The sequence below is a fragment of the Paramacrobiotus metropolitanus genome, unplaced genomic scaffold (assembly GCF_019649055.1).
Source record: "Paramacrobiotus metropolitanus isolate TYO unplaced genomic scaffold, Prichtersi_v1.0 Parri_scaffold0000006, whole genome shotgun sequence".
Lineage (NCBI taxonomy): Eukaryota > Metazoa > Tardigrada > Eutardigrada > Parachela > Macrobiotidae > Paramacrobiotus > Paramacrobiotus metropolitanus.
This window is the reverse complement of record NW_026570226.1, coordinates 298,009-322,893: the sequence shown is the minus strand read 5'-3', so window position 1 is coordinate 322,893 and position 24,885 is coordinate 298,009. Positions and strand designations below refer to the sequence as shown.

General features: G+C 41.3%; 5 protein-coding genes across 5 annotated transcripts; 4 read left to right on the top strand and 1 right to left on the bottom strand.

The window, feature by feature from the left end:
- The first annotated feature begins 136 nt into the window (after positions 1-136).
- LOC129581789 (protein unc-79 homolog) lies at positions 137-13,326 on the top strand. The gene is made up of 32 exons (XM_055473025.1): positions 137-485; positions 603-723; positions 950-1,116; positions 1,554-1,724; positions 1,918-2,013; positions 2,159-2,344; positions 2,411-2,598; positions 2,736-2,947; positions 3,037-3,229; positions 3,367-3,566; positions 3,818-3,991; positions 4,063-4,417; positions 4,578-4,880; positions 5,078-5,363; positions 5,680-5,849; positions 5,985-6,291; positions 6,464-6,847; positions 7,107-7,512; positions 7,752-8,121; positions 8,201-8,836; positions 8,982-9,820; positions 10,095-10,133; positions 10,196-10,637; positions 10,810-10,923; positions 11,080-11,265; positions 11,338-11,427; positions 11,499-11,677; positions 11,836-12,040; positions 12,107-12,319; positions 12,399-12,476; positions 12,566-12,610; positions 12,888-13,326. Exons 1-32 carry the CDS (start codon positions 464-466, stop codon positions 13,089-13,091), a joined length of 7,581 nt encoding a protein of 2,526 aa, XP_055329000.1. The 5' UTR covers positions 137-463; the 3' UTR covers positions 13,092-13,326.
- A 2,569-nt stretch (positions 13,327-15,895) lies between these two features.
- Positions 15,896-18,042, top strand: LOC129581681 (uncharacterized). Its single transcript, XM_055472892.1, has 3 exons — positions 15,896-16,933; positions 17,310-17,574; positions 17,693-18,042. The coding sequence occupies exons 1-3, from the start codon at positions 15,896-15,898 to the stop codon at positions 18,040-18,042; spliced, it is 1,653 nt and encodes a 550-aa protein (XP_055328867.1).
- Positions 18,043-18,789: 747 nt separating this feature from the next.
- Positions 18,790-20,465, top strand: LOC129581838 (myotrophin-like). Its single transcript, XM_055473101.1, has 3 exons — positions 18,790-19,136; positions 19,530-19,724; positions 20,123-20,465. The coding sequence occupies exons 1-3, from the start codon at positions 19,053-19,055 to the stop codon at positions 20,213-20,215; spliced, it is 372 nt and encodes a 123-aa protein (XP_055329076.1). The 5' UTR covers positions 18,790-19,052; the 3' UTR covers positions 20,216-20,465.
- Positions 20,466-21,010: 545 nt separating this feature from the next.
- Positions 21,011-22,088, top strand: LOC129581715 (U6 snRNA-associated Sm-like protein LSm3). Its single transcript, XM_055472929.1, has 4 exons — positions 21,011-21,252; positions 21,348-21,449; positions 21,520-21,615; positions 21,701-22,088. The coding sequence occupies exons 1-4, from the start codon at positions 21,214-21,216 to the stop codon at positions 21,779-21,781; spliced, it is 318 nt and encodes a 105-aa protein (XP_055328904.1). The 5' UTR covers positions 21,011-21,213; the 3' UTR covers positions 21,782-22,088.
- A 41-nt stretch (positions 22,089-22,129) lies between these two features.
- On the bottom strand, positions 22,130-24,255 carry LOC129581714 (NADH-cytochrome b5 reductase 2-like). Its single transcript, XM_055472928.1, has 4 exons — positions 23,816-24,255; positions 23,330-23,539; positions 22,949-23,236; positions 22,130-22,493 (listed from the first exon to the last, which is right to left on the bottom strand). Exons 1-4 carry the CDS (start codon positions 24,102-24,104, stop codon positions 22,390-22,392), a joined length of 891 nt encoding a protein of 296 aa, XP_055328903.1. The 5' UTR covers positions 24,105-24,255; the 3' UTR covers positions 22,130-22,389.
- Between the last annotated feature and the right edge of the window lie 630 nt (positions 24,256-24,885).

Below are 24,885 nucleotides of genomic sequence, written 5' to 3'. Positions count from 1 at the left end.
GTGTGGGGGCACTGTGGGCATTCACAGCACAGTCAGGCTTGGGAAACGTACCCGTCACCAGAAAATCGATGAACAACGTTATGACTCTTACGGGAGTTTACGGAATCTGGCCCAGACTGCTCGACTGTCAGCACGTTTCTGAATTTTACACAGATGTTCGTATTTTTTGCAGAGAATCATATTGCAGACGTATCGATCTCTTAACGCAAACTCACAAGTCCCAGCGTGCAGTTAACAGTTGTGATTTTCTCGTCATTAGCCACATCTTGCAAAAAGGATGGATAAAGTTCTTACTGGTTAGGATACCAGTAGAACCTAAACTTCATTTCGACAAAAATACCTCACAAATGGCGTGATAAATACGTAACTGCAAGCGGCTCTGTGCGGGAGTGATCGGTCCAAGACATATTCCCAGCGCTGATCATTTTTATTCGCAAAAGAAGCGAAACAAATTCAGACTACAATGGCTACCAGAGCTGCAACTTGTAAGTGAAATTACTGATACTGTATCTACATACGCCCATTATATTGTAATTTGTAGCATCTTCTTTCGTTTTCTAAAATTGATTTTGATGTAACTGTGAGGTTTGTTTTCTGGCTAGTCAATACCAAGATAAAAAATCTGCGGGACATTCATTTGCGGATCAACGCCGGAAGTGGTGCGCAGCCATCGGGCATCGATGTTGCCACCACGCTCAAATACTTCTCACACACCCTGAATTCGTAAGTTTTATTATTTTATGACTTCAGAATACTCAGGCTCTTTCCATTCATCACACGTGTTCGGCATAATAAATTGTACTGCATGTAAAGTGTTTAATGAAACATCTTTACGAATACTGGGCAAAACATCCGTTGTAAATTTCTCTAGCTTTATGTGACAGATTAATGTAAGTAAGTTATGTGCTGCAGGAATTATTTTTTCTATAGTTTTCCGAATTGTTTTCAGGATGACAAGAGAACTATCGAGCGAAGTTCTGGATCAGCTTTTGTCGCCTGCCCCGCAAAACGAAAAACTTAGGCAAACGATATTTCCGGATTTGGACTATAACGGGCTGTATCATGCACTCCAGAGTTTGGCCGACGATATTCAGTTAATCAATACCGGCGCCATTGGTAACCCTCTAAATGCCTTTCAGGACACTAAAAGTTTTTGCTGCACTCATTAAATTTACAACATGTCACTAGTTCAGGAATATTTCTACTTTTACGCTTTTGTACTAATTGTAAGCAACACACGGTTTCATTGTAACCAATTCAAATTTAAAATTTCGATTGCCGTGTATTCAAGTCACAATTTTGCAATATTTTGGATGTTTTTTTAAAGAATCTGGTATGATGTAGCTGATAGAACAAAGCTTGTTATGCAGGAGATAGGTAACGGTAAATAAGATTGGTTAAATCTTTACCGCTTTGTACTGTACAATATAGTACGCTGTCATGCGTTTTAAGATAATAAATTCGTCTGCATTATTTTTCTGACAGTGCATTTTGTGCTACATAATAATTTTTCATACGGTTTGAATGTTTATGACTATGTTTTATTGCTTTAGATTTTGCCGAAGCTGTTCTGAGCACGATCTCCGCGATCTTGATATTTCTGGATCCTGAGAAAATTGAAGATTTGCCTTTTTTATGTATTTCATGTATTGCCGCATTCCCATCGCAAATGCATCGCCGGCTCATCGTAGCAGTTTGTGATTGCTTTATACCTTTCGTCACCGGTAAAAATTTTACAAAATGATAATCATGTGAATCACCCTACATTACCAGGATATGTATGGTAACGAAAAGTTTTATGATGCGGTGATTTTGAACTGCAAATCTGACGTCTTTAGTCGTAAGAATGGATTATACATACAAAATTTATTGGCACAATTTATTAATAAACTCTGTGAGATATTAATTTGATTACAGGGTATTATGCCATTCTTAACGCTTCAGAAACACAAAGAGAACCTTTATACGCAGCGTCTATGATGAGCACGGTATTCGAACACATCAATGATCAAGGTACAACAAATCTGACTTAAATTTTCTATAGGGATTACAATTTACAAATAACGATGCACTCGGTGCTTACCCATACATAGTGCAGAAGATTATTTTGTGATAGTATTTGTTTGATGAAGAATTAGATTGTTGTTTGTGTTTTTAGAACTGCATTTGCTGATGGTGGAAACGCTTATGAAAGCTAAGCCGAATCTGTCGGAAGACTTGCTAATGTTAATTGCTTATGGATCGGTTCGATCAAAAGTTTATTCCGTTCGGATATTGTTTTATCTGTTCCCGCATTTAGTGCCTGCGGGAGAAGAGACCTACGCACCAGCACAAAATGACTTTAGTAAGTAACTGATCTCCCTCAGACGATTATAAAATGCTAACAATGCGGTTTTAATTGCTTTTTTAGGTACCAGCAGTGCCGGAGCAACGATCATCGATGTTGCGGAAGAAGAGGGATTTGTTGGTGTAGTCGGCACAAGTGAAGATGACGGTGTCATCGGTGCGGAATTCCAGAAGCGGCGGCAAAAAATACCGGCGCTCAGGTGTTTCAATCTTGGGCGCTTGAAACGTCCCTCGGTCAGATGCGAAAATCAGGTAAGACTGCCGGATGCAGCGTGCGCGTTTTACTAGCTTCAGTTCTTTAAAATAATAGGAAATTTTTAATCCTGAATGCATCGAAAGTTGAACGATTTATAGGAGACATTTCAGAATATATGTAGTCGTTTTTGCAGCGCTGTGGATCCAACAGAAAGACAGTCTACACTATTTGTTGTTCATGGGAATGTGGAAAGTTAAACTCATTTAAGCCCTTCCGATTGTGCCGAGAATGTTCCAATCTTCTGCATCAAAACGATACCGGAAAACTGCATAACCGCCAATGTTTCGTACCTATGAAGGATGAGCGACTGTTATACAGTCAGTACCTCATTGACGCAATTATTAAGTAAGTACTGCTATGTACTCGTAAATTGGCGAGTATTGTTCGTATAATATGCGCACATTTTTACTCTGAAAATAATTACCCTTTTGCAGGTTAATGAAAAACTGCGGAACTGAAAAAGAGAAACGCCCCACCACCGGCACAACATACCAGTTACCGGCTAGTGTCATTGAGGAGGATAACTCGTGGACCTTAGATTTTCCCTTGGAGGATCTAAAAGCTTACACAATTTATGGAGTGTGGTTGCTTCGAGAAGTGCTGGCATCGCAAACCCCGATACCGGAAGTAAGTCGTTTCGTTTTGTCCACCAAGAGTATTTTTCTTTTGGTCTATCATCAAGCAATGCGATATGTACATATTTCCAGGAGTATATATCTGTTTCTGTAGCATGTAAAATTAATTTCGTGTTGTATTTTGAATAGAATTTTCTGCGCTTCCTTGTGGATGCATGCCTGAAATGGCTGCACTCGACGTCCGCAATTCGGGATGACCATCTTAGTCGACGATTAGAACATTTGAAACAACGCTATATATGTCCCTGGATTAAAAAATTGTCTGCGGAAAATCCACAAGTTGTGGTGGTTTGTTTGGCAGATCAAGCCGGCATCAAGGACGCTGCACTGTAAGTTACAAGTACAGAGTCAAATTATGTTTGATTGTCAATTTTTTATGTCTTGGATCTACAATTCGATCACTTTATCATTAACATCCTTGCACCTTTATTGATACCATTCTATACAAGTTATCATTTGATGGTGGCTCATTATTTCTGATAAAATTTATTTTATTTTTGTGTATCATATTGCATATTTTAGAGCTGTTTATGCACTTTGGTTTTCACGAAATTAAGTATTACACGATGAACTATGACAGGTTACCATACCAAGTCCAGGATGTGTACGAAAGTCTGCAGATACTACTATGTTTGGCATCGTATGACATTGTGGACATTCGCGTTTGGGTGGAGGTGATGCCGGTCTGGTTAAGAAATCTGAAAAATCATGAAAACCCGAAAACCGATGTCAAAGGGTATTCAAAGCTCCTACTGTAAGTAAAAGCAATTATTGTATGAAATTAATAGTGTTTAATTAAGATTTACGATAAGTAATTTTTCATAGAAAGCTGTTAGACACAGAAATGTCACTGATGCCATTCAATCTGGAAGAAACCTACAGCTTCATATTTAACCGACTACGGAGCGGCAGCATCCCGCAGGCGTACAAAGCCTTAGTGTGGTTGCAAGTACTGTGCAATTATAAGATCGTTGTCCCCATAAGACTGCTCCTGGAGCATTTCCAGCACGCAACTGATGCATTAATCTTGGAAAATACTTTGCGACCCAAGCGGAAAGCGGGAGACGCGGCTCTGTCAAGGGCACCCTCCGCGGTCGGTGACACACCAGAACCCGATTCACCAGAAGCTGATAGCACCCTACCGTGTTTTGTTGTTATGCTAGACGTGCTCTGTCATCAGGTATGCGATAATACGCAGAGTACGCACTTTTCAGTTACAGCTTTAGAATCTTTTATTTAATGTTTGACTGTAGAACGATACGGGTTTTCCACAATACTTACTGTTTAGATTTCGGTTTAATCGGCAATACTCCAAAGTCTTTATGCATTCTATTTGGTAGCTTGAAGCTGCACAAAACTTTCAAGAAGTTGGCTGGGAATATCTGCGAGTGCGAACAATGTTGCTGTTAACGCGAATGATTGCATCCCCTTGGCACGGAAAGGTCAACGAGCAACTGACTGAAGACCAAACAACCGCTCAGCACCGCAACGACAGCACGTACTACCCGGCATTATGGTTTAAACTGTCGCATAAACTTCTGGATAGGATTTTTTCATTGCGAAATATTCACGGATCGGACTTCGACGCTGGTGCATCGTCGTCTTCACAGAAAGATACAGATTTTAGTCCACCCGGAACCGTGGTAAATATGGTTGCTATTAGCCTTAAAAATAGTTTTTGTTGTGTCTCTAAAATTATGTATATCGTAAGTCTGTAATAATATAGTAATTGATTCGATCGTAAACTATTGGATACGGTGGTCAGTTTATGATTGTATACATTTTTCAAAGCTGCTGTACTGTAAAAATAATGGTTTGTTTGATTGTTTTTATGCAACAGCGCACCAGATCGGATGTTCACTCCGTGCGCAGTGAATTATCTTCGGTGTCTGAACTGAAGCCGCAGTCTAGCCGTGCATCTGATATCACGCGATTTTATGACCCAAATACTGGATCGTTGAGAGAATTGCAAAACACCCCCACTCTGTTCGCGCCCCATATGTTGCATGCCAGAGAGGAACAGATTTCCCTGATGAACGAAGAAACGTCCAGTTTCGACTTGACACAAGCCGAAAAGATTGCTCCCGTTATCGTGCGGGCAGTCACGCTAACAGACGAAGACACCGGTACAGAAAACACAACTATCATTATAATATTTATTAAGTACTATTGACACGAGTACGAATAGGCCTTTATACTCGTATCTTCGGATCGTATTCGTGTACAAAATTAATTCCTCTTTTACCTTTATGAAAATGTGAAGATTAATTACACTGGCTCCGCGCAGTATTTAAATACTTATGTACGAGTATATACGCGTGCGTCTCAGATTCAGCTGCCGTTTAATACTACAGATTGTTACATATATGCTGATTACTGTATGCAACACGCTGATACGTTACCATGCTGATCAAGCGGCCACAGATTTTTCATGCTATGTAGGAATGGCGGCGTGCACAGCAGCGGAACCGAAATCCATCGACGAAGTGACCGGTCGCGGAACTTGGTTTTCTAGTGATGATTTTGGATTCTGGCATACCACACAAGGAAAATTCAAATTCTTGTTGTCGGAACTACCATATGAACTACAGCTTCTATACGGATTATCAAAAGTAAGATTTATGCATTAAATCATAATTTTGGCCAAGGTACAGTAGCTGCAGTAGCAGCGGTAAGTACGCTTTATGGAATTTGTGTTGGTCATTGGACAAGACATATTTCTGTTAATGACATTAATATATTTGCAGTTGGTCACCGTATATTCGGATCAGAGCCTACTGTGTGACATTGTTCGATCTATTAAAATCATTTGTCTGGAAGGTCACGCTTTATCCAGCGCGGTCAAAGAAGCACGAGGCTTTCTGATCTGGGCACAGGAAAACATTCTGATACCGATTTATTGGAAGATTATCGGGCATGAACGAGATTATCTGGCATCGGAAGTGCTGCCGCTGATAGCTCACTGCGCTTCTTTAGGATCTGGCACGGAAGTATTTTGGAACATACTGGATGATCATTTCCTGAATGATGCTTGGACTATAAGGTTTTCTGCCGGTAAAGGCAATAAAGCTTTTGACATGTGGTTCAGTTGGCTGTCAGATGCATGTTTCATGGGCAGTTGAAGGTCTTCCTCAGGAAAAAAGGTTGCATGTTTTGTTATTCAGCCCTGTAGATGTTTTCTTGCTTATAATGACACCATGAGTTGATACCCAAACCAATTTTACAGTGGTTAAGACATGCATCCTGTTCCGGTTTGTGGATAGTGCCAACGAATTACTGAACAATCTCCATAGCGTTTTGGCAAACGGGTTTTGTCATCTAATTGCCAGTATGTTTGATGAAGAAGCGGTGGTGGCGGAAGCAGCTGGTTTGTGGATAAAGTGCTTAAAGCGGTCGTCGGTGGAGTTTTTGATGAAGTGCATGCAGACGCATTATGCCCTTGTTATCGATGATCGTCCAACTATTCTGCAGCGGATTCTCCATTTATCCAATGCGCTTTCGGTTAACGAAACCTTTTCATGGCAGTTTTTCCATGACTGCTTTGATACGCTCTGCTTGGAAGCCGAAATGGAGCTACATGATCTGGGATACACTTTGGACGACATGAAAGGTGGGACGGGAGCGCAGACGAGATTGACAGTGAATGTGATATTTTTTACTTTTTTCCACACAGTGAAATTTGCTGCAATCAGCAATGGATATCGAATTTGTACAATATTACTTTCTACGAAGACACGTCTCTATAAGCCTACAGAGTACATACGTATTTTTAAAAATTAGTAAAGACACTGGGTTTCTTATTTTTAGTGAAAATTCTACATGTTTCGACGATGCTGTTCTGAGATTAATAAGTACCGCTTGTTTAAAAGGTCGTGCTACCATGACACCGGAAGCGCGCCGAGAGAAGATTGTTCAAGTGCGACGTGCCATCCGGACATCCAAGGATATGAAGGCCATTGTTGTTCGCGGAAAACTGACCAATCCGAATCATAGGGCGTTGTTGTCCAGCCCGGCCACCGGCGAACTCACTCCCAGAACTGAGTCGCAGTTTTTCCCGACACCGGACTTGTCCACACCATTGGAACCAATTTCTGTGCGCAAACCGCGAACTGGTGCTACGACAACTTTTCCAGCCGATCACTGGAAAGATTTTACAGAGGAAGAAACCAGTTATCCGTCGAGAATCTACAAGGCTGTCAATGGATTAGCCGGCTCGACACTGGATCGGGCACCGCTTTACGCTTTGATTAACACATTTATGAAGTATCTGACCAGGTACACGACACTAAAAAATTAAGAGTCATTCGATTTTTTTCGTTCATTTGAAGTTATACGTCTAGTAAACGACGGCTGAACTTTTAGGCTTTTCCAATAACGCTAACAAGTACTGAGCATATAAAGGCAATAAAAAGTGTAGTAATACACAACCAGAAAAACTATATCGCGAATCTGTATCTCAGTTTTGCTGATTTTGGTTGAAATTTCCCTCAGATCAACGCATGTTTTATCAACAGAACACCAGTTGCTACGACGGAAACTATGGAATCCATGGAACTGGAAGTGCGCCGGCAGACGCTCCTAAAATTTAATTATTTTTTGGGCTACCACAATGAAGGCGGAAACTTCACAGTTTTAGTGAAAGACCTGAGATTCTCAACCTCGTTTTTTGCTTTCCTGGCATCGTTGCCGGAAGTTCTGGACAGCAACGTCCGATGCGGCGGGGCCATTTTAAACATTGCCGTGGCTTTGCTGGGCTATTGCACGACATCACAAAACGAAGTGGCATTTTCCAGCCGAATATCCAGCTTCGGAAGAAATTTGTCCTATTTACCGCCACACTGCCGGCTTTTCTGGATGAAAAGCCTTTTTATCTTAATTTTTAAGGTAAAAATACATCGATAATCAGGTGAAACTGTACGAAGCTTTTGTGGTCATAAAAATGGTTTTGTGTTATATTTTGTAGTATGGAAGTGAGGATGTTTTAGAGCAGCAAAATATACAGCGTTTGATTCTGCTGTGCATCAACAGTGTCCGCTCGCTGGGTCATATTTGCAATTACGAATCAGCACAGTCACAGGGTCACTTGAGCAAAAAGAGTTCCTTCATCTCCGATATCGATGGACGGGAATCGGGCTGGCGTGCAACACAGGATGACAAATCGGAAGATTTGCTCAAGGACGGTCGCTCGAAAGACCGCAGTCAGTTTAGTGAATCAGCCGTGCCGCTGATATCCGAACCGAGTGCGGATTCAGGAGGGAGAAGTGAAGGCGATTCCCGGCGCCACCCGCTCAGTTTCGACAGCAGTCAGGATTCTGCGGACGATAGCGCATCACGAGGCGCTTCCGATTCGAAAACACCTTTCAGTCCATCCAGTTCGAAGGACGTGCCGGATATGTCCGCAGCGACGGAGTTGATCGGCAAGTTAACCGAAGCAATCAAGAACGCCCCGCCACCGGATCTGATTTACAGAGAAATAACTCTGCATGGCACACAAAAAGCCACGGGAACGGATGAGACGCCGCGGGATCCAAATGAGCCGTACTCGAAAATTTTGTCGGATTGTATTGAACAAACTTCACAATCCCGGTCTGCATTTAAGGTACGGTAATTCGCTCAAGCGCTGCTTAAAGGTCAAATGTTGTCAAGCTATTTCGTTGCTCCCTGGCGCCGGCACTATTGCGTTGTTGTTGAATAAATCACGAAAATGATTTGCATTTTTTGTTAAAAAATTTGAAATTTTGTAGGACACACAAAAGTTAGTTGCCCAGACGCAAGAATTCGATCCGGATGGTAACTCCATGGAAGCGTCCACAAAGGTCACCATTTTAGAGAACGACGTGGTGCAAATTCAGAAACTTAAAAAATGGACGAAAACCACAACAGCGACGTATGTTGTCAAACGAATCGGACCCATGTACGAGTCTCCACTCGGTGCCACTTACTCTGGCGCCCCAATGCCGGATGTCGTGATTCGATCCAGCACGACCACTACAACACCCACTACCGGGCTCCAAAAAGAGAACATTGCCCACAGCCAACCTTTACCGCCTGGCGCTGACCAAGACGGGGCCATCGAAGTCGGGGAAGCGCGGGTGGTGAAGACGAAAGAGCCCCTCCCGGATTTGGCCCGGCAAATCACCCGGACGTATCAGAGCCGCTCGTACCCCGTCACCCGCCCCCGAAAACTGGTGTGTACACCGCTAACTAAGGAGGATCGCTTTAAGTTTCGTCGGCCACTGTCGGCCATCCTGAGCGAAGAAGGCGATGAGAATGAAGGCTCACAACCGCCACCGGAAGCCCAGACACCGCGTAGAAGGGATGCTATGAGTCATATTTTCGCGGTGGCATTAAAGCAGACGCCGTTAACCACCGAAAGTGGGGAAACGGAAAAGATCGTGTCGCTGCCTCCGCTACCGTCCCATAATACGTTGTTTAACAGGAAATGTCCGAACTGTGGGGAGACGGTGCACAGTTTAAGGGAAGACGATATCAGTTGGAGCATTTTGTGCCTAGAGGCGCTGATCCGAAGGCATCCGGCGCTGGCCACTCCTTTGTTACTGGATATTCTTGAAGCCTTGGTTTGGTACGGCGATAATAACTTTTTTTAAAATGACGGTTTAAAGAATAACATAGAAGTTATATTATTATTGCATATATTACGTCGTATAAAATTAGTCAATAAGCGCAAATCTTCATCTTATGACAATCGGTTTTGTTTAAGCTGTAAGTGCTTGTTAATGGGCTTTTTTCGCTTTCTGCGTTCTTGAGCGTATCTGTATAGAGCTACTCTTCTATAAGTTAAAGCTACTCTTGGGTTTTAATACCGAATTTAAACATATGAGTTTATCCATTTTTAGTGCGGCGACGCATTTGCGATATTCGTGGCAAAATTTCGGGTAAGAAAGGTCACGTTTCAAACTAATGTTTGTAATAATATATGGTATCCTACCGTTTTTAGGCAGAGTGTATTTACTCCGGGAAATTTGTTGACTACGATCCGGCAATTTGTGCGTGTAATGGCAATTCAGCTGGGACCCAGTCGCCTGTTCCCGGTGTTGTTCCTGTCTCGACTCCCGGGTTCCATGCTATTGGAGATTGTCGCGTCGTCCTTATCGGATTGCGAAGAGTTCAATGCGCTAGTTCCGCTACAACATTGCCTTGAAACATGTTATTCCGCAAAAGATTTTCCCAGTTCCCATGATATCCAAATTATCATTGCCAACATCTGTGTGTACATGGAGTTTCTACCATTGGAAGTCCCGTTGTCCAGTTGGGGTTCTGTGATTGATCATTTCGACAAATTTCTTCGCCGGATTCCAGATGGATATGTCGGTAATGCGCGGGTGCTAGCAAAACTGCTGCAGTATGTCCTGCGAATTCCCGGCATGCACGCCAACAAGGTAAGATCGGTTTCGTGTTCTCGTTGTATTTGTTGATTATTCGACGACCGAATATGGTTGCTCTAGCGTTTATGTACCTGACATTATTACAGGACCCATATCTATACTTTATGCAGAATCGTCGGTGAGTTCGAATCGACCACTCATGGTTGTCTTATTTTTATTTGTGCAGAACATTATGGAGCCAGTTAGCCGTCTTTTCCGACAAATTTTGCGCTCGAATCAAGTGCCATCTTTGATCGACATTAAAGACATCTGCGGACTATGTTTCAGGGCGCATTTCCGAGTAAGGACATTATGTACAATACGTGCTATAAATTGAAAAAATACGTCCGTTCTGTGCTGCCTAAGCTGAGTGAAATTACAAGCTCCATATATTTATGGTTGCATAGCGTTTTCTCAGTTCGCTCTTGGCAAAGTAATTTTTTTATTTTGTTTATAGGAGCGAGAGAAAATCCAACTAGCCCGAGTCGTGGCGGAGACGTTACTGGATGCAATCAAGTTTCGAAAACCAATGCCGGAAAACAACTTGGTTATATTAGTTTCGTCTGCGGTTCAGGATCTGAGTGAAGGGGAGTTTCATTTTTCCACGCACGAGTTTGACAGCGTCTTCCATAATGGCAAAAAGGTGAATTTTGCTTATGACAAACCGAAGAATTAATGAGCAAAAACCATTGAAAATGCCCACTTTCTGCTGCAGCCGGAGCTACAAATTAGCCAATGCCTGCGAGAAAACTTGATGGAAGTGATTGAGTTCTTATCGGACCTTCATGCAATTAATAACCTGCGAGTACGAACGCGGAAGAGCAGAAATTTAGCAAGTACCTTTATTACTGATTGCTTAATTTTTATACATTACAGCAACATGACGGTGGAGCTCCAGGTTTTATGTTCAATGATGACACTTCCGGTGGCAGTATTAAAGCCGGTTTAGCCCAAGTTGCTGCCTTTGAAATTATCAGGGAAAGTGCGCGCGATACTAAAGTGTTGCAGAAATTTTTTCCTTGGTTGTTGAATCCATCAACCGGAGTACAACAAGGGTAAGTTGCGTTTGCTAACTAAAGGACACAAGTGATCTTTCTTATAAAGGCGCATTGACGATGAAAAAGCACTGAAAAACTTTTAGTGCTTTTCCATCTTTTAGTCCTCAGAATTATTTAAAACATGTCAACTATTGAAGACAAAATGTTTTTACTAGAAACAAAGATTTCGAAGATTGTGTTATTCATATTCGGCTTCTGTCATGGCTGTTATTGGGAGCTTTGGAAACAATGATCACCATTCCGCCGCCGGCGCCACATGACGAAGAAGTTGTGCCGTTCCAGTTGTTCCCGTTCACGCTGTATTCCTGCTTTGCCGACAGAGTCCTGCTGATTTTATCTTGTTTCGCTGAGCAGTCACAAGTATGAATTAAGCAGATATCTTGCTAATTTTGGTTTGTGGTTTTAACGGCGTAATTCTTTCTGCAGTCCTCTCAAAACTCGCTAGAACGAATGGGATCCCTATCCCATGCATTCACATTGTGCGAATTGTGGACTGTATACTGCGAGCTGTCAGCATCGATATTTCCAACGGAAAGTGATGATACAGCCGAAGATGCAACCACCGCTACGAGCTCGTTGTTCAGCTTTTGGACAAAGGTCACACCGGCCGTGTTACAACTCGTTTCGCATTCTAAAAATGTAAGTGGCGAAATGGCGATGCTTACATTACAATTTTCCCGTTTTGCACAACTTATACAAGATATAATTCACTTTGCAGTTAGCAGAAATCGTTGGTATAAATTTTCTGGCTATGATGGAACATCTGAAAGAGTGTAATTCCGTTCTGCTAAATAAGGTTGGTTCGGTGTGACACTTCCTGCTTAATCCAGGATATCGGTAAATCTGCTGTCTTGCAAAGCGTACTTACAACGTTTTTGATTTCAGTTGTTGCCGATGTGGGTTGGTGTCCTTCTGCCACCAGAATCCCAGGTACATGTGATTGTATGAATTAGTTGCAAAGTTATAATTAATGCGTATGCTCTAATGTACCTGTACAACACAATGTCGATTAAAGCACAGTTTGTTTTATGGTTTCTGTTTTCTTTTGTTGGCTGTGTGTACTTCTAACCATAATAAGTACTAATAATCTCGCAGATGCTGTGCTTAATAATGATGTTTGATTAAATACGTATTTTTGTTTACCGGTAACCACGAGAGAAACGACGAGAATAACAAGTCGCGAAACACTGTATGGATTATTTTTTAGCTCCCTTTGGCCGTGCGAATGCGTTTTCGTACCCTGGAAACTGTCCAAACAACTGCGAGTGTGCCAATGTCACCCAGTACTTCTGCTAGTCAGGATTACAAAAGATCTCGTGAACCGCTGCAAAAATGGCTGTTGCGTGTTCAGTTTAAAATCTCGCAGATTGAAAAACAGTATGCTCATGCTTTGCGCTTTATTCCACTGTAAGAATCGCTGTGTTGTTATGTGCGTGCTTGTGTATCAGTCACTGTCAGTCTGTGATATTATTGTGGATTTTACCGGTAAAGCTCGATTTTTATTACGCTCTTCCAGATGCTTTTCCAAATTAAGTGTTTCGATGCTTTTCCCATGCTAAGAATTTTTTTGGAACTAACCAAGTTCGTTCGAATAAGCTAGCTGCGCTTGTGTAGAAGACTTGAGACAGTACAACTGACAAAAAATATGGCGCCCTGTGATTACGGTTTAACATTTATAAAACTACTTCGTACTCGTAATGATTTGTTAGAAGACTGCATTACACCTCTTGCATCACAACTCTAAGCATAAGACTGTGCTTATAATGAAAACTCTGCTCACTTAAAAACATATTTTTACCAGATAATAAAATTCCAGCAATTGTGCCTAATACAATTATGCACTCAATAATTCACATCAAATTACATACTGCAAAATGCAGCTGTGACCCATCATGCTTTCGTGTTACAGTTAGGATTATGGTTTGCAATGTGTAAAGTATTCGGTTCTTCTTCGACAGTATTAGATATAGTCCTGTCAAAAAGATTCTTCCAGATTAAACCATCACTCGCGGAGCTGCCGTCCCATTTATCACGATTTACGGTGGTAATAGCCGGTTTCGCACCGGCTCCATTAAATGCCATAAAGGCATTTCCGAATGGATTCCGCGATACTTCTGTCTGGAGAGGACTAAAAAAGTTGGTATTTCCAAACAACGGTGTAGCAGGATCCTTGGAGAGTGCGTTGCTTTGAGCGCCGTTCATTTTATTCTGACCGGAAGTGAACGTAATATTCAATGTATTCAGTAATCCCGGTTGTCCTAAGGCTTGGAATTTCGATAACAACGAAGCAGAACTATCCTTCTCCGGCATAAACTGGGCGGGGCTATAATTGGGCTGTCCAGCCGAAAACTGTGCAGGAGATTTTCCCGAGATCGGATTTGGAGATAACGGTACATAGCGGTTGAAAACCGAGTTGCTGGCCATCGGTTCCATGCTGTCGGAATGTGCCTCTTTGGGGTTAGCGACAAGCAGATGGGCTGGCTTACTGGCTGATTCTCTGTTGAAGTATTCTAAGCGTTCACTGCCTTTTTGGTTCGGGGACTGCGCGAGAAGGTCACCGGGGTCCGTAACAGGAGTGATAGTGCTGCTGGGTTGCAGAGGATACATAGTCGGAATAGGAATTCCACTTAAAACCCCTCGCTTTATTTCTGAGCGACAAAATTTGAATTGGACAGATGTGGCTTATAATAGTACCGTCGTTTTCCTCGTAAGCTAATTGCAGTACTTCAAGTAGTGCATTCGCTGCATTGCTATAATTGTTTCAGCATTTGGAATATCAACATACTGCAATCTGTACAAGTACGAGTATGCATCGATACGATCACAGTATTAATCCTTTTTTAAAAATTAATTTTGTCAGCGTCGTGTGCAACTTACTACCAAGAAGGTCTTCAATACTTTTATCCGAATATTCTGTGGACATTACTGGAACAGTCGTTGTTGAAGTTAGAATTTCCAGTCTTTTGCCGATGGGTATTAGCGTGAAGTTGAACGCATGCAAGGATAATAATCTCACCCAACAAAAAACGCACTTCACTAGAAGAAATTTTGGCGTAAAGGGATAGAACAGCATTTTGCGTTATGGGCTTCCGGTTCCGGGCACTGATGGTGGAGGAGTTTTCTTGTAGACCACGAGAAGTAAATGTAAACGTAAGCGCTGATTGTATGGTGATGCGCAAGCACACGCAAACTCAACAAAAAATTATAACCGGAAATAAACTCTAATTTTAATGGCGCGTTAACACAGCTACTGGCTTATATGGTACCCACATTGTCCAGCATTTCCGTGCAAATATTCGACTCAATTATTGATGCAGTTTAAAACAACCAACAATTGTCTTTGATATTGATCGAAATGATTTTAGTACGTTAGCCGTGGGCAGTTCATTGCAACCGGCCCAAGCAAACACAGCATAAACGAACTGAACTTAGCGATTTGTTGTATTTTGCCCAGTATTAATGAAGGAGCAGGAAAACGCTAAAATGTTCTAGTTTAAATGGAAAATTACAACTGTGGTGCGGAAAAGCAGCGAGCGAGAAATATGTACTTGTCCAGCAACAGTATTACTGAGTTATTTCGTTACCATTATTAATATTTTCGTTTCAATGTTTTTTTACGATAGGTCACTGACGTCACTGTGGTCACTGCTAACATAGGTCGCACAGGAAAAAGCAGTTTGATCACCATGCAAAGTTTCTGGTTTAAACCACTGCATACCACCTTTTTTTTACATCTCGTATGCGAGGAACGATGAACATGTTAGAACTCATTCAAAATGTTTTAACGAAGTTACAGTTTATACGTACGGTTGCAGTGATCCTTCGCTGTAAAACAGTGGATCGTAAACTAAACGAACACCTGTTGATATTAAACATCTTTCGCACTTTATGTGAGCAGAACGTCACCAAGATCGAATTTGTAAGAAAATAATCATGTTTTTAGAAATAACATGAAATTTATGTGACTACTGTGAATCATCCGGTGATCTCGTATTTGCATATGCATGAATAGTACGATTGCATGCGTGCCATACCAATTGCCAAAAATGCAACAATCAAACGGATTTCTAATGTTTCTACAAGCTTGATGAGATCGGCACTGGTCTTAGTGTCTTACCCTCCGAAATTGTAGAATCTTGGCGAACAAATTAGACGCACCACTATTTCACAAGTACTGTAATTTACGGAAAGGTCATCGCTAATGTCAGATTAATGATGTGGAACGATCTTACGAAATGTTTAGAAAATTTTGTTTCTACACTTTTATTATCGTTGCACGCTGGGTACAATCTCACATCATCCCAACCAACATACGATCAGACAGGACTCGGAGCCACCGACAGCGCGTCCGCCATGGGGTACAGCGGAGCATCCTCGTATGCCGCTCCGTCATTCTGGAATGCCGACACCACAACGCAGAGCTATGGAAATCTCGTATCATTACAAGGAGGATTTGCGCCCAATTCCGGTATGGCCAGTTCGTACTTAAATTCTTATGTCGGCACGACAACCACTGATAGTGCGGGATCGGAAACGGACACTGAATTTGGAGCCGCACTGACAATGGGTGACACCATTACATCCGCACCGGCCATCACCCAGACCATCAGTTTCGATTTCTCTAAAATAGACTTCTCCCTTCTCTTAACCGCACTGCAGCAAATTGTCGAACAACTGCAAACCAACGGTCAGACAACTCCAGCCTCAACCGAGACGCCGACCACAACTTCGTCACCCAGTGGCGCTCTGGTGTCGTACGGGAATAGTTACAACCACTTTGGAAGTAACAGTTACAATCAGCCGGATAGTGCCTCAGCGTCTATGCCAAACGCAAGTCCAGCGGGTAGTGAACAACAACAGGCAGGGTCACTTGTGGCCACCAGTAATGCCGGTGCAGGGCCATCGTATATGCAAAGTGGATCGGGGTTGAGCAGTGGTCAAATTACAGATAACGGTAACCGCTACAACGCGTACGGTCCTTATGCTTCCGGTGGAAGCTACGTATCGTCGAGTGCGCTAGCTCAGATGACAGTCGGTGCTACAGCGGTTCCCGTTGCAGCTGCAACGGATGCTATGAGCGACAACAGAAGATATTCTGCCGGTATGCCGGCGCCGACACAGTCGACAGCACAAAAAGCGCTCATTAATGTCAACCAAAACGGCAGTCAGAGTAATATTAATGGTGGACGTGCAACATCCTCCGGCTGTGGAATACCGGCATCGGTCCCAGGCGTGCCTATTGTTTTCGCTAAGGTCACTACAGCGTAAACAAATTTATCAATTAGCCTTTTCCTGCAAGATTTTTTATTTTGAAATATTTAGAATTATGGTTTTCCCCGATTCCGAATGCATAGAGAAAAAAAATAATATTTTGATAGCTGTGTACAAATTTGTGTAAATACTCGTAGAGTTGGGTTCATAATTAACGTAATGCGCCTGTACATTGGACAGCACGTGCACCAAGTGCAAAAGTTACAAACAGTATAATGAATTTTAAATTATACCTTTAGTTTTAATGGATTGTACAGTTTTTGGTAAAACTGTACAGGAAAAAATTAAAATCGATTTACAGATTTACAGTAACAGTTCTTAAGTTCTTCCGGTCCGTCAACGTTAATGTGATTGTTAGATGATGGGCGGATGGTTCGAATATATGAATAGATTGCCTGGCCTCCGTCCAATGTCAAACACAATAAACATTTATACTCCGCTGGGATTTTCTGTGTTGCCGGAAACGAACAACTGGGGTCTCGTGACCAGTTTCAACGTGTTTCAATACAACGGCGCTATAGCAAGCACTGCAAAATGCGTGGCAATCTTCGAACAATCTAACCTAACCGCGGATGGACGGAAAATCGCCACACCACTGATCAACCCGCGGATCAATAATCAAGGTACATTTCACATGCGTGATGCGTGATAGCCTTGATATTTGTTTAAGCAATTACAAATTTAACAAAACTTGCTCAACTGTCGGCGTCCCTAATATGTATACTCGGGTTAATGTTACAGGAAATCCCGAAAAGATAGTCTATACCATCCTGGCCGTCGATTACGAAACAATGGAATTATCTTACCGCTGCAACAAGCCGAACCCAAAAACCGGCTTGTGCGATGAAGCATTCTTTCGGTTGTCGACACGAATCGATCCTCGCAACCTCAACCAAACGATGCGAGACCATATTCGTGCAACAGTCAACAAAGCACTGCAGCCGTTTTGTTTGGGTACTCGTGACCTGAATTTCGCCAACTGGCTGCCGCTCCCATCCTGTTCCCAAGATTTACCATCGGATGTGGCGAAGGTGTTGCACGGCATTACGAAATTGTTAACAGAACAAAATCGATCAGGAAAAGCAACCTAAGCCAGTCAGTGTACATGTTATTTTATTCCGGGAATTTAGCTTAACCGGTTCCATTCATAGGTTTACTATGAACGGATTTGAACCGAAATATTAATGATTTTCGATTTTCTAAAGGTTGTTGTTGCAACCAAAACTTTGTGCTACAAATTCAGCTTTACGATACTGTATAATTATACGAACGAACCGCAAAACGGTGACTGTTCAATAATAATAAGTGAGGCAGAACCCAAATAAATAAAATAATACTGATCACATAAAGTATAACATAACCACAGAATGGTATCTTGAAAAAATGCAAATGGTTGTCGCACAATTTTGGTTGCTTTAAATCTTCAATTCTCACGTACGCGTATTCGTAACTCGTAAGTATCATAGCGAATTCTTTTTGCGGATGTCACGGGATGTGTCTTTAGTTTATGCTGCGACCAATGATGTTGTCAACGGCCACTGATATGGGTCGTATGGCTTAGTTTAATGGCAGCACTGATGACGTGGTGGGCTACAAGTATGTACTTCCTTACTCTTGAAACATAAACACAATAAAACTGTGGAAAATTTAACTGCTTTTTTTCCTTAATTCGTAAGCAAAAAACAACGACTTTAATTTTTGGCGCTTTTCGCGGTGACGTCACTTATCCATAAACCGCCAGCCCATGGCGAGCGGTGACGGCGCACAATAATGCCCTGTTTAATCGTACGCGTGGAACTGACTGGAGCACCACCAATACCATAGCTTGGTTTGTCGAAAAGAGTACGATCCATCATAACCCACCGTTCAAAATTTTAGGTTTTAGACTTTAGTCTAAACTTTTTGAAATATTACCTGTAGAAGTAGAAGTAGTGATCGTTTTATTAACCAGTCAATTTTCGATGTCTCATTAATCAAAAGTTTCTAACGGTAGCAAGGGACAAGTGAGAAAATTTTCAGAATATCGATCCGTCCGTGTTTTGAGTGTAGACTAGTGACTAGTGACTAGTCATACTTATAAATATTTTGATATTCATCCATCATGGGAGACGTCGACCATCAGTCTCTTACCTGGAGTCTGAAGAATGGAGATTTGGACAGCATCCGTGATTTCGTCGAAAAAAAGGTATTCATCGTCCTTTCGCACGAAACTTGGGTCTCGATCTGACTTTGTGAAGAATTGCTCCTTAAAGCAACGCTTGGCGGAGATTACTTGTTGTTCAGTAAAGTTTCAAAATAATAATAACAGTAATATTGTGTTTTGATTTTTGTGCTCGCAACTGCAGCACGATCATCCGAACTCCGAAGTGAAGCGCGTTAATAATATACAATTTATTTGCTTACGTAAATTCGATTTTTGGGCTTACAGTTTGTGATCATAGAAGAGAGTTTAACGAGGAGACAGTACTAAGAATCTGTGCGACTATTTGTTTCAAATAATGCCTTATTAATTATGTTGACATTGTTAAAGATGATTGCCGTGATGTGGTGTTTGTTTAAATTAAATTGAAATACCTAGGGTGTTGACATAAGGCAGCCTATTGATGGTCGTCCCCCTATACATTTCGCTGCTGATTACGGACAGCGCGAGGTGATTGAATACCTAATATCCAAGGGAGCGGATGTCAATGCTGTGGATAAACACGGAATCAGTGCCTTGTTGGCAGCTATTTGGGAAGGACACACTGAATGTGTTAAACTTCTCTTACAAAAGGTTGGCAAGAGTTTCCATAATTGTTCATTAATTTTATGAAGTATTCAATGGGATCCCCGATCAGGAAAGCATAGTGGAAGTGTTTCTGTTATAATACCGTTTTGTTTGGTACTTACCATTAGTTTGTACTCGCATTATGAGTACGAGTACTTATTAAAGTTCAATTTCACTTCAAAGGGTTAAATGGCTTACAATGTAAGAATTATACCTTTTTGTACTTTCACACAAAGTGCTACTGTATGACCAGTGACTATTTGTGTGTGTTGTGTATCTGATCATGCTACGAACGCGTTTCATTTTTCCGGTGAACCTTGTTTTCGCTCACAATCAGAAAAAACAGTATTTGTACAGTATGCTGTATGTTGATTGTAATACTTCTGGATTTTTTGTTTTTATAGGGTGCAAAACCAGACGGTAAATCGCCAGATGGAACTAAATATATTGATTGCGCCGATAAAAAGGAAATAAAAGACCTACTGCAGACTTCCTGAATTGCTCGACCTGCAGCTAATTTTCTGTTTTTATATGCTATAATATGCGATTTTTTAGTTGCCTTCGAATTTTTTGTAGTTGAAGTTGATTGATTGATTGTAAATGTCGTGTCGATCAGTTCTGCGACATTTTGCCGACTTGTGGTCGCTGATTCTTGTTGTTAGCATGATTTTTGAGTGATCTTTGGTGTTTTTTTCGCGTTGGATACTGGATAGTCGAAATGACATTAAAATAAAGAGCTACTATAGATTTTTGCTGGATAATAGTGGATATCCATTTATCGTAAGTGCATATCGAATATCACAATTGTCTAAAACTGCTCCTACTCCGACACTAGTTTTAAAAAACTTGTGTCAAACCCATAACAAAAGCTGAACTTTAAAGGGTTAATTAAAGCAACAAATATTGAAAAAGCTGCAAAACTGGATTCCGATTCGTCCGAAAGCAGAATCAGCCAGACAGCCACCGGGCAGAGAGATTTGACAGTCGGAATCGAATCGGTATTTTGTTTCGAATCGGTGTGCAGATATGTCAAGTTTCTAATAAATTACTAATAATAATGTAAAGCATCTTTTTGAACTTTTTCTCATTATTTTCTGCATTAATTTGGGATAGTGTCCACTCATGTAGAATGTGTAGAATGTACTAGTATTGGAACACAATTTTTTTCTGAATGCGACCACCAGTTGCGGAACTTGCGACTTGCGAGTCGAAGCAATAACCGGCTCTCTTACTAGCCGCCCAGTACGAGCGTTTAGTGGATTAGTCGTACCTTTGCATTTTTCCACCTGGAACTGGGAAATTTAAAAAGTAGTTCGTCCTTCCGACTCCTTCGTCATTAATTTTTGAATTTTTCTCATTTAAAAAAAAACAAGCTAGCTGAGGCTTCAGGGAAAACTCTATTCCTAAACGTGTGTTGGTGATTATACATTATTACCAGTTAATTATATCTGCATTTATCTTTCTCTCAAGCGCGAGCTTCCTCGATTGCGAAAAAATGGCTACTGGCGGCTTGGAAGGCGCGGGAGACCAACAGGTACGAAGTCTGTTAGCATGGGTACTATAGGATGGTGTACTGACTCAGTCACCGCCATTCTGAAAGAGTATCGTGAAATGATTGCTGTTTGTTAGTTAGGAGAAGTGGAGGAACCTTTGGATCTCGTGCGATTATGCTTGGACGAGAAAATCTACGTGAAGATGCGCCATGATCGCGAACTGACGGGAACGCTTTACGTAAGGATTGATCTTCATGATTACGCAGACCAGAAAAGCGCGGATTGCACTGTACAGTAACGCATTGTAGGCATACGATCAGCATTTAAATATGATTCTTGGAGATGTGAACGAAACGATCACCGTAACGGAAGTCGATCCCGAAACGTATGAAGAAATCTACAAGGTTTGTCTGTCAGTGTGTGGTTGCCTTAAAAAGGACAATTTGCTTGGCTTTTGAGTATGGAGATGCATGGTTTTGTCACTTGTAGGAAAACTCGCGCAAGATTCCTATGCTGTTTGTGCGAGGCGACGGTGTCATTTTGATTAGTCCTCCCACCAGAGGCTCCTGAAACTCGTCAGCGGCGATCTGCGCGGTATTGTGTTTGTGGGATTGTTTTGGATCTCGAAGAGGGAGAAATGGTATTTTGTGGCACGCATGGATTCTGACACGTCACATCCGTTTTGAAGCGTAGCATTTCTTAACCATGGAATAATGTTTTCACTAGGTCTTTGTTAAATGTAATACTTGCACTTCTGTTTGTTGTTGCCGGCTGATGATGTATTTGTACAACTGCACATTTTGTGGAAGGTGCTTGTTTTTATCGTTCTGAACCCTAGTTTGCTTAGAGCCAGTTGGAAAATAAATCGGCGAAATTGCACCGCGGATTCGCGATTAAATCAGAACTGTTATCGTCGTCATCGCTTTGCAGTTTCTTATTAACAACTAAGACATGGCAGTGATACGCATTCACAGGATTTTTAATTTCAGTTTTAACAACAATTCAGAACCAGAAAAAGAACTTTAATATCGCACATAACGTTTCACCGTTCAATAACGCTGCACAACAAAATAAAATGACGATTTAAATCAAGTAGTTTTTACAACCACGCAGGCATAAACCAATCACCGACTGCCGACAGTTTTCTGAAATAGGTGAAGTACTTATCAAATGCGGCTCTACGGCGGATTGGAAAATATAAAAATCATCTCATTGGTATAATGGAGATCCAGTAGAAGAGCCTTGCAAGCAGCCACCATAGGTCGTGGACCACACACCAAAACTACAAAAATATTGTTTTCTGCTAACAGTAAGAAAATTACCAAATCCAGTCAATCGAGTATTTATCCAGCCTAATATAACCGAAATCGTGCGCGCATACAGAATACACTTATATCTTCCATAGTCATCTAATGGTAAGGGTTCTTCTGTACTCGACGTACTTAGAACAGTAGAAGTTGAACAAAATTATCACAGTAGTTGTAAACAATTTTGCGATTATAGAACATAGCATACTGCTGTTGACTTTTTGGAAGTTACGAAAAATTAATATGTCGATTGTCGAGCTTACGTAAGAAGGCTCTCAGCTGGCTACAAATGTTCACAGTAAATTAATGATACAGCAAGTACTGCATAAATACGGCAACTAAATGAACACTTTCCTGAGAATAAAACAGCACGAAATGAGACAGTAGCTGTAAAAATCTTAAATGTGTGTGTACCATAATATTAACTTACCCAGTACTCCTGCTGCCGGTACTGGCATGAATGTCTGGATGACCTTATCGTTAATGCGGCCGACACCGTATTTCCAGTTGGTCTTAGTTGGCCTTTCCACCGTGTACCATACTTTTAATCGTTTTCTATGTTTGGACGATAAGCTGCTCAACTCATCCTGCATAATAATATCGCGGTCCGTGACGTTCGAATAGACCAGGGAACATTGGGGCTTTTCGTCGTCTTCCTTTAACATCGTGCGTAATATTGGAATCATGGCAGTAACACCGGAACCACCACAAAGCATACCTACAAGCGACCGAATTCGCGCAATGTACTTGTACAGTGTAGCATCACCAGAACGTAGGAACTTGTACCACAGTTTCAGAATATTTTTCCTACCAAGCTCCATGAAAGTTTTCGCTGTGCCTAGAGAAAACCGGCCGGATGAAATCAAAAACGTCCCATGTCCGTTGTACCGCAATAACCCAAGAGGTCCGCTCATCAGTACTTCGTCACCCTTTTTCAGCTGATCCAAATACTGTGTCACGATTCCCCCACGAGGATTTTGAATTGTCGGGGGATAAATTTTGATCGCCAGATCTATGTGTCCTATAAAAATTTATCGTCTATAAAAATTTGATATTGTGTCTTTTTAAGCAATTGAAAAACATCTTGATATAAATATTTCGAAATTTTTCCTGGAACTTTTCCATATATTCGCATTTTTTTCGAAAATTAAGTTTATGCGCAGCAGTACCATGATAAATCATGGAGCAAGCGCAATGAGGGAAGTAAAACAGCCAAAGGAATTTTGCGTGAATTAAGCAAAGTATATCAAATAAGTAAGTGAATGAAAATAATTATATGTCATGTGCCAATTTTCACCTCTGTCTTCGTTGGTGGAAATGGGTGTGTATGATCGTGTTTCCTGTTTGCCGTCGACTGTAACCGTCAACTGAATGAAATTTCCAATGGGTATCCCCAGCGAATGATCAGCGGACGGTAGGGCGAAGCGGAATCTCTTGGTGTCAGCAGTTAGTGGTTTTTTTTCGATGAATTTAATGGGAATACGGACCGCGGGGCCAGCGAGTGTGATAAGAGTTGCACTTGAGTCAGCACTTTGTAACTTCCTACACACTTGAAATGAAAAGCTTCCGGTAACCTTCTGGAACATATTCCATTCGAGTCATGGATGAGGAATTCGGTGTGGGCGTTATACGGGTCATAACCTTAAAAGCTGCAAACGAAACGGGATCGGCATTTATACATGGGTGTGGTCACGGATTGCGCGGACATTACAATTAGCGAAAACCACGTGGTCAAAGATAGTATTACCTGGCTACTGTGGACACTTGTTGCCACAGCAATTTTTTTATGTATGCCCAGCCATTCTAAATTAGTACGAGCAGCCATTCTAAATTAGTACGAGTACGTTTTTATTAGGAGAGCGTAACGTACTGTAAGTTTCTTGTGTATTACACAATACAATAATAACAGCTTAATCAAATAATAAAATTCACGTAAGAAATAACATACAATAACAAAATTTACAATAATAATAAAATTACTAATTATGAATAATAATATAATGCTTAATCAGATAATAAAGTTAATATAAAAATTAATACGTTAAAAATACATTATAATAATTTTTACATAGAATTTAATCATGACAATGCGCATTTTCAATTATTGTAAGATAATATTATACAGGAGCACCGGAAAAATAATGTCGGTTATAAAAATGCCGTACTGCGAAGCGTGCCCTTACTTACTGGACGGAGATTTGCGCGTGCATTAAACACTACCTACGGTACACACAACTAACACGGAAATACTTTTTTCTTTTAATAGTATTTCTTACGCCTTTGTTTATTTTGTAGTTTAACTCGACGAAGAAATTTTCTTTCGTCAAACCCTGCGAGATGACCCGGTCGAACTCTGGTAAAACTCAA

Excerpts from the sequence above, each read along its gene's own strand:
- LOC129581681 (XM_055472892.1), top strand. The coding sequence starts at position 15,896 with ATGTGGAACGATCTTACGAAATGTTTAGAAAATTTTGTTTCTACACTT. Across the intron at positions 16,934-17,309 it reads TGCCTATTGTTTTCGCTAAG|ATGATGGGCGGATGGTTCGA; the intron begins GTCACTACAGCG and ends TGTGATTGTTAG. Across the intron at positions 17,575-17,692 it reads CCCGCGGATCAATAATCAAG|GAAATCCCGAAAAGATAGTC; the intron begins GTACATTTCACA and ends TTAATGTTACAG.
- LOC129581715 (XM_055472929.1), top strand. The coding sequence starts at position 21,214 with ATGGCTACTGGCGGCTTGGAAGGCGCGGGAGACCAACAG. Across the intron at positions 21,253-21,347 it reads AAGGCGCGGGAGACCAACAG|TTAGGAGAAGTGGAGGAACC; the intron begins GTACGAAGTCTG and ends GCTGTTTGTTAG. Across the intron at positions 21,616-21,700 it reads CGTATGAAGAAATCTACAAG|GAAAACTCGCGCAAGATTCC; the intron begins GTTTGTCTGTCA and ends TGTCACTTGTAG.
- LOC129581789 (XM_055473025.1), top strand. The coding sequence starts at position 464 with ATGGCTACCAGAGCTGCAACTT. Across the intron at positions 2,345-2,410 it reads ACCAGCACAAAATGACTTTA|GTACCAGCAGTGCCGGAGCA; the intron begins GTAAGTAACTGA and ends TTGCTTTTTTAG. Across the intron at positions 11,428-11,498 it reads ATGCAATTAATAACCTGCGA|CAACATGACGGTGGAGCTCC; the intron begins GTACGAACGCGG and ends TATACATTACAG.
- LOC129581838 (XM_055473101.1), top strand. The coding sequence starts at position 19,053 with ATGGGAGACGTCGACCATCAGTCTCTTACCTGGAGTCTGAAGAATGGA. Across the intron at positions 19,137-19,529 it reads GTGATTTCGTCGAAAAAAAG|GGTGTTGACATAAGGCAGCC; the intron begins GTATTCATCGTC and ends TGAAATACCTAG. Across the intron at positions 19,725-20,122 it reads TTAAACTTCTCTTACAAAAG|GGTGCAAAACCAGACGGTAA; the intron begins GTTGGCAAGAGT and ends TTGTTTTTATAG.
- LOC129581714 (XM_055472928.1), bottom strand. The coding sequence starts at position 24,104 with ATGTTCCAGAAGGTTACCGGAAGCTTTTCATTTCAAGTGTGTAGGAAG. Across the intron at positions 23,540-23,815 it reads TTCCACCAACGAAGACAGAG|GACACATAGATCTGGCGATC; the intron begins GTGAAAATTGGC and ends AAATTTTTATAG. Across the intron at positions 23,237-23,329 it reads GAAAACTTTCATGGAGCTTG|GTATGCTTTGTGGTGGTTCC; the intron begins GTAGGAAAAATA and ends GGTCGCTTGTAG.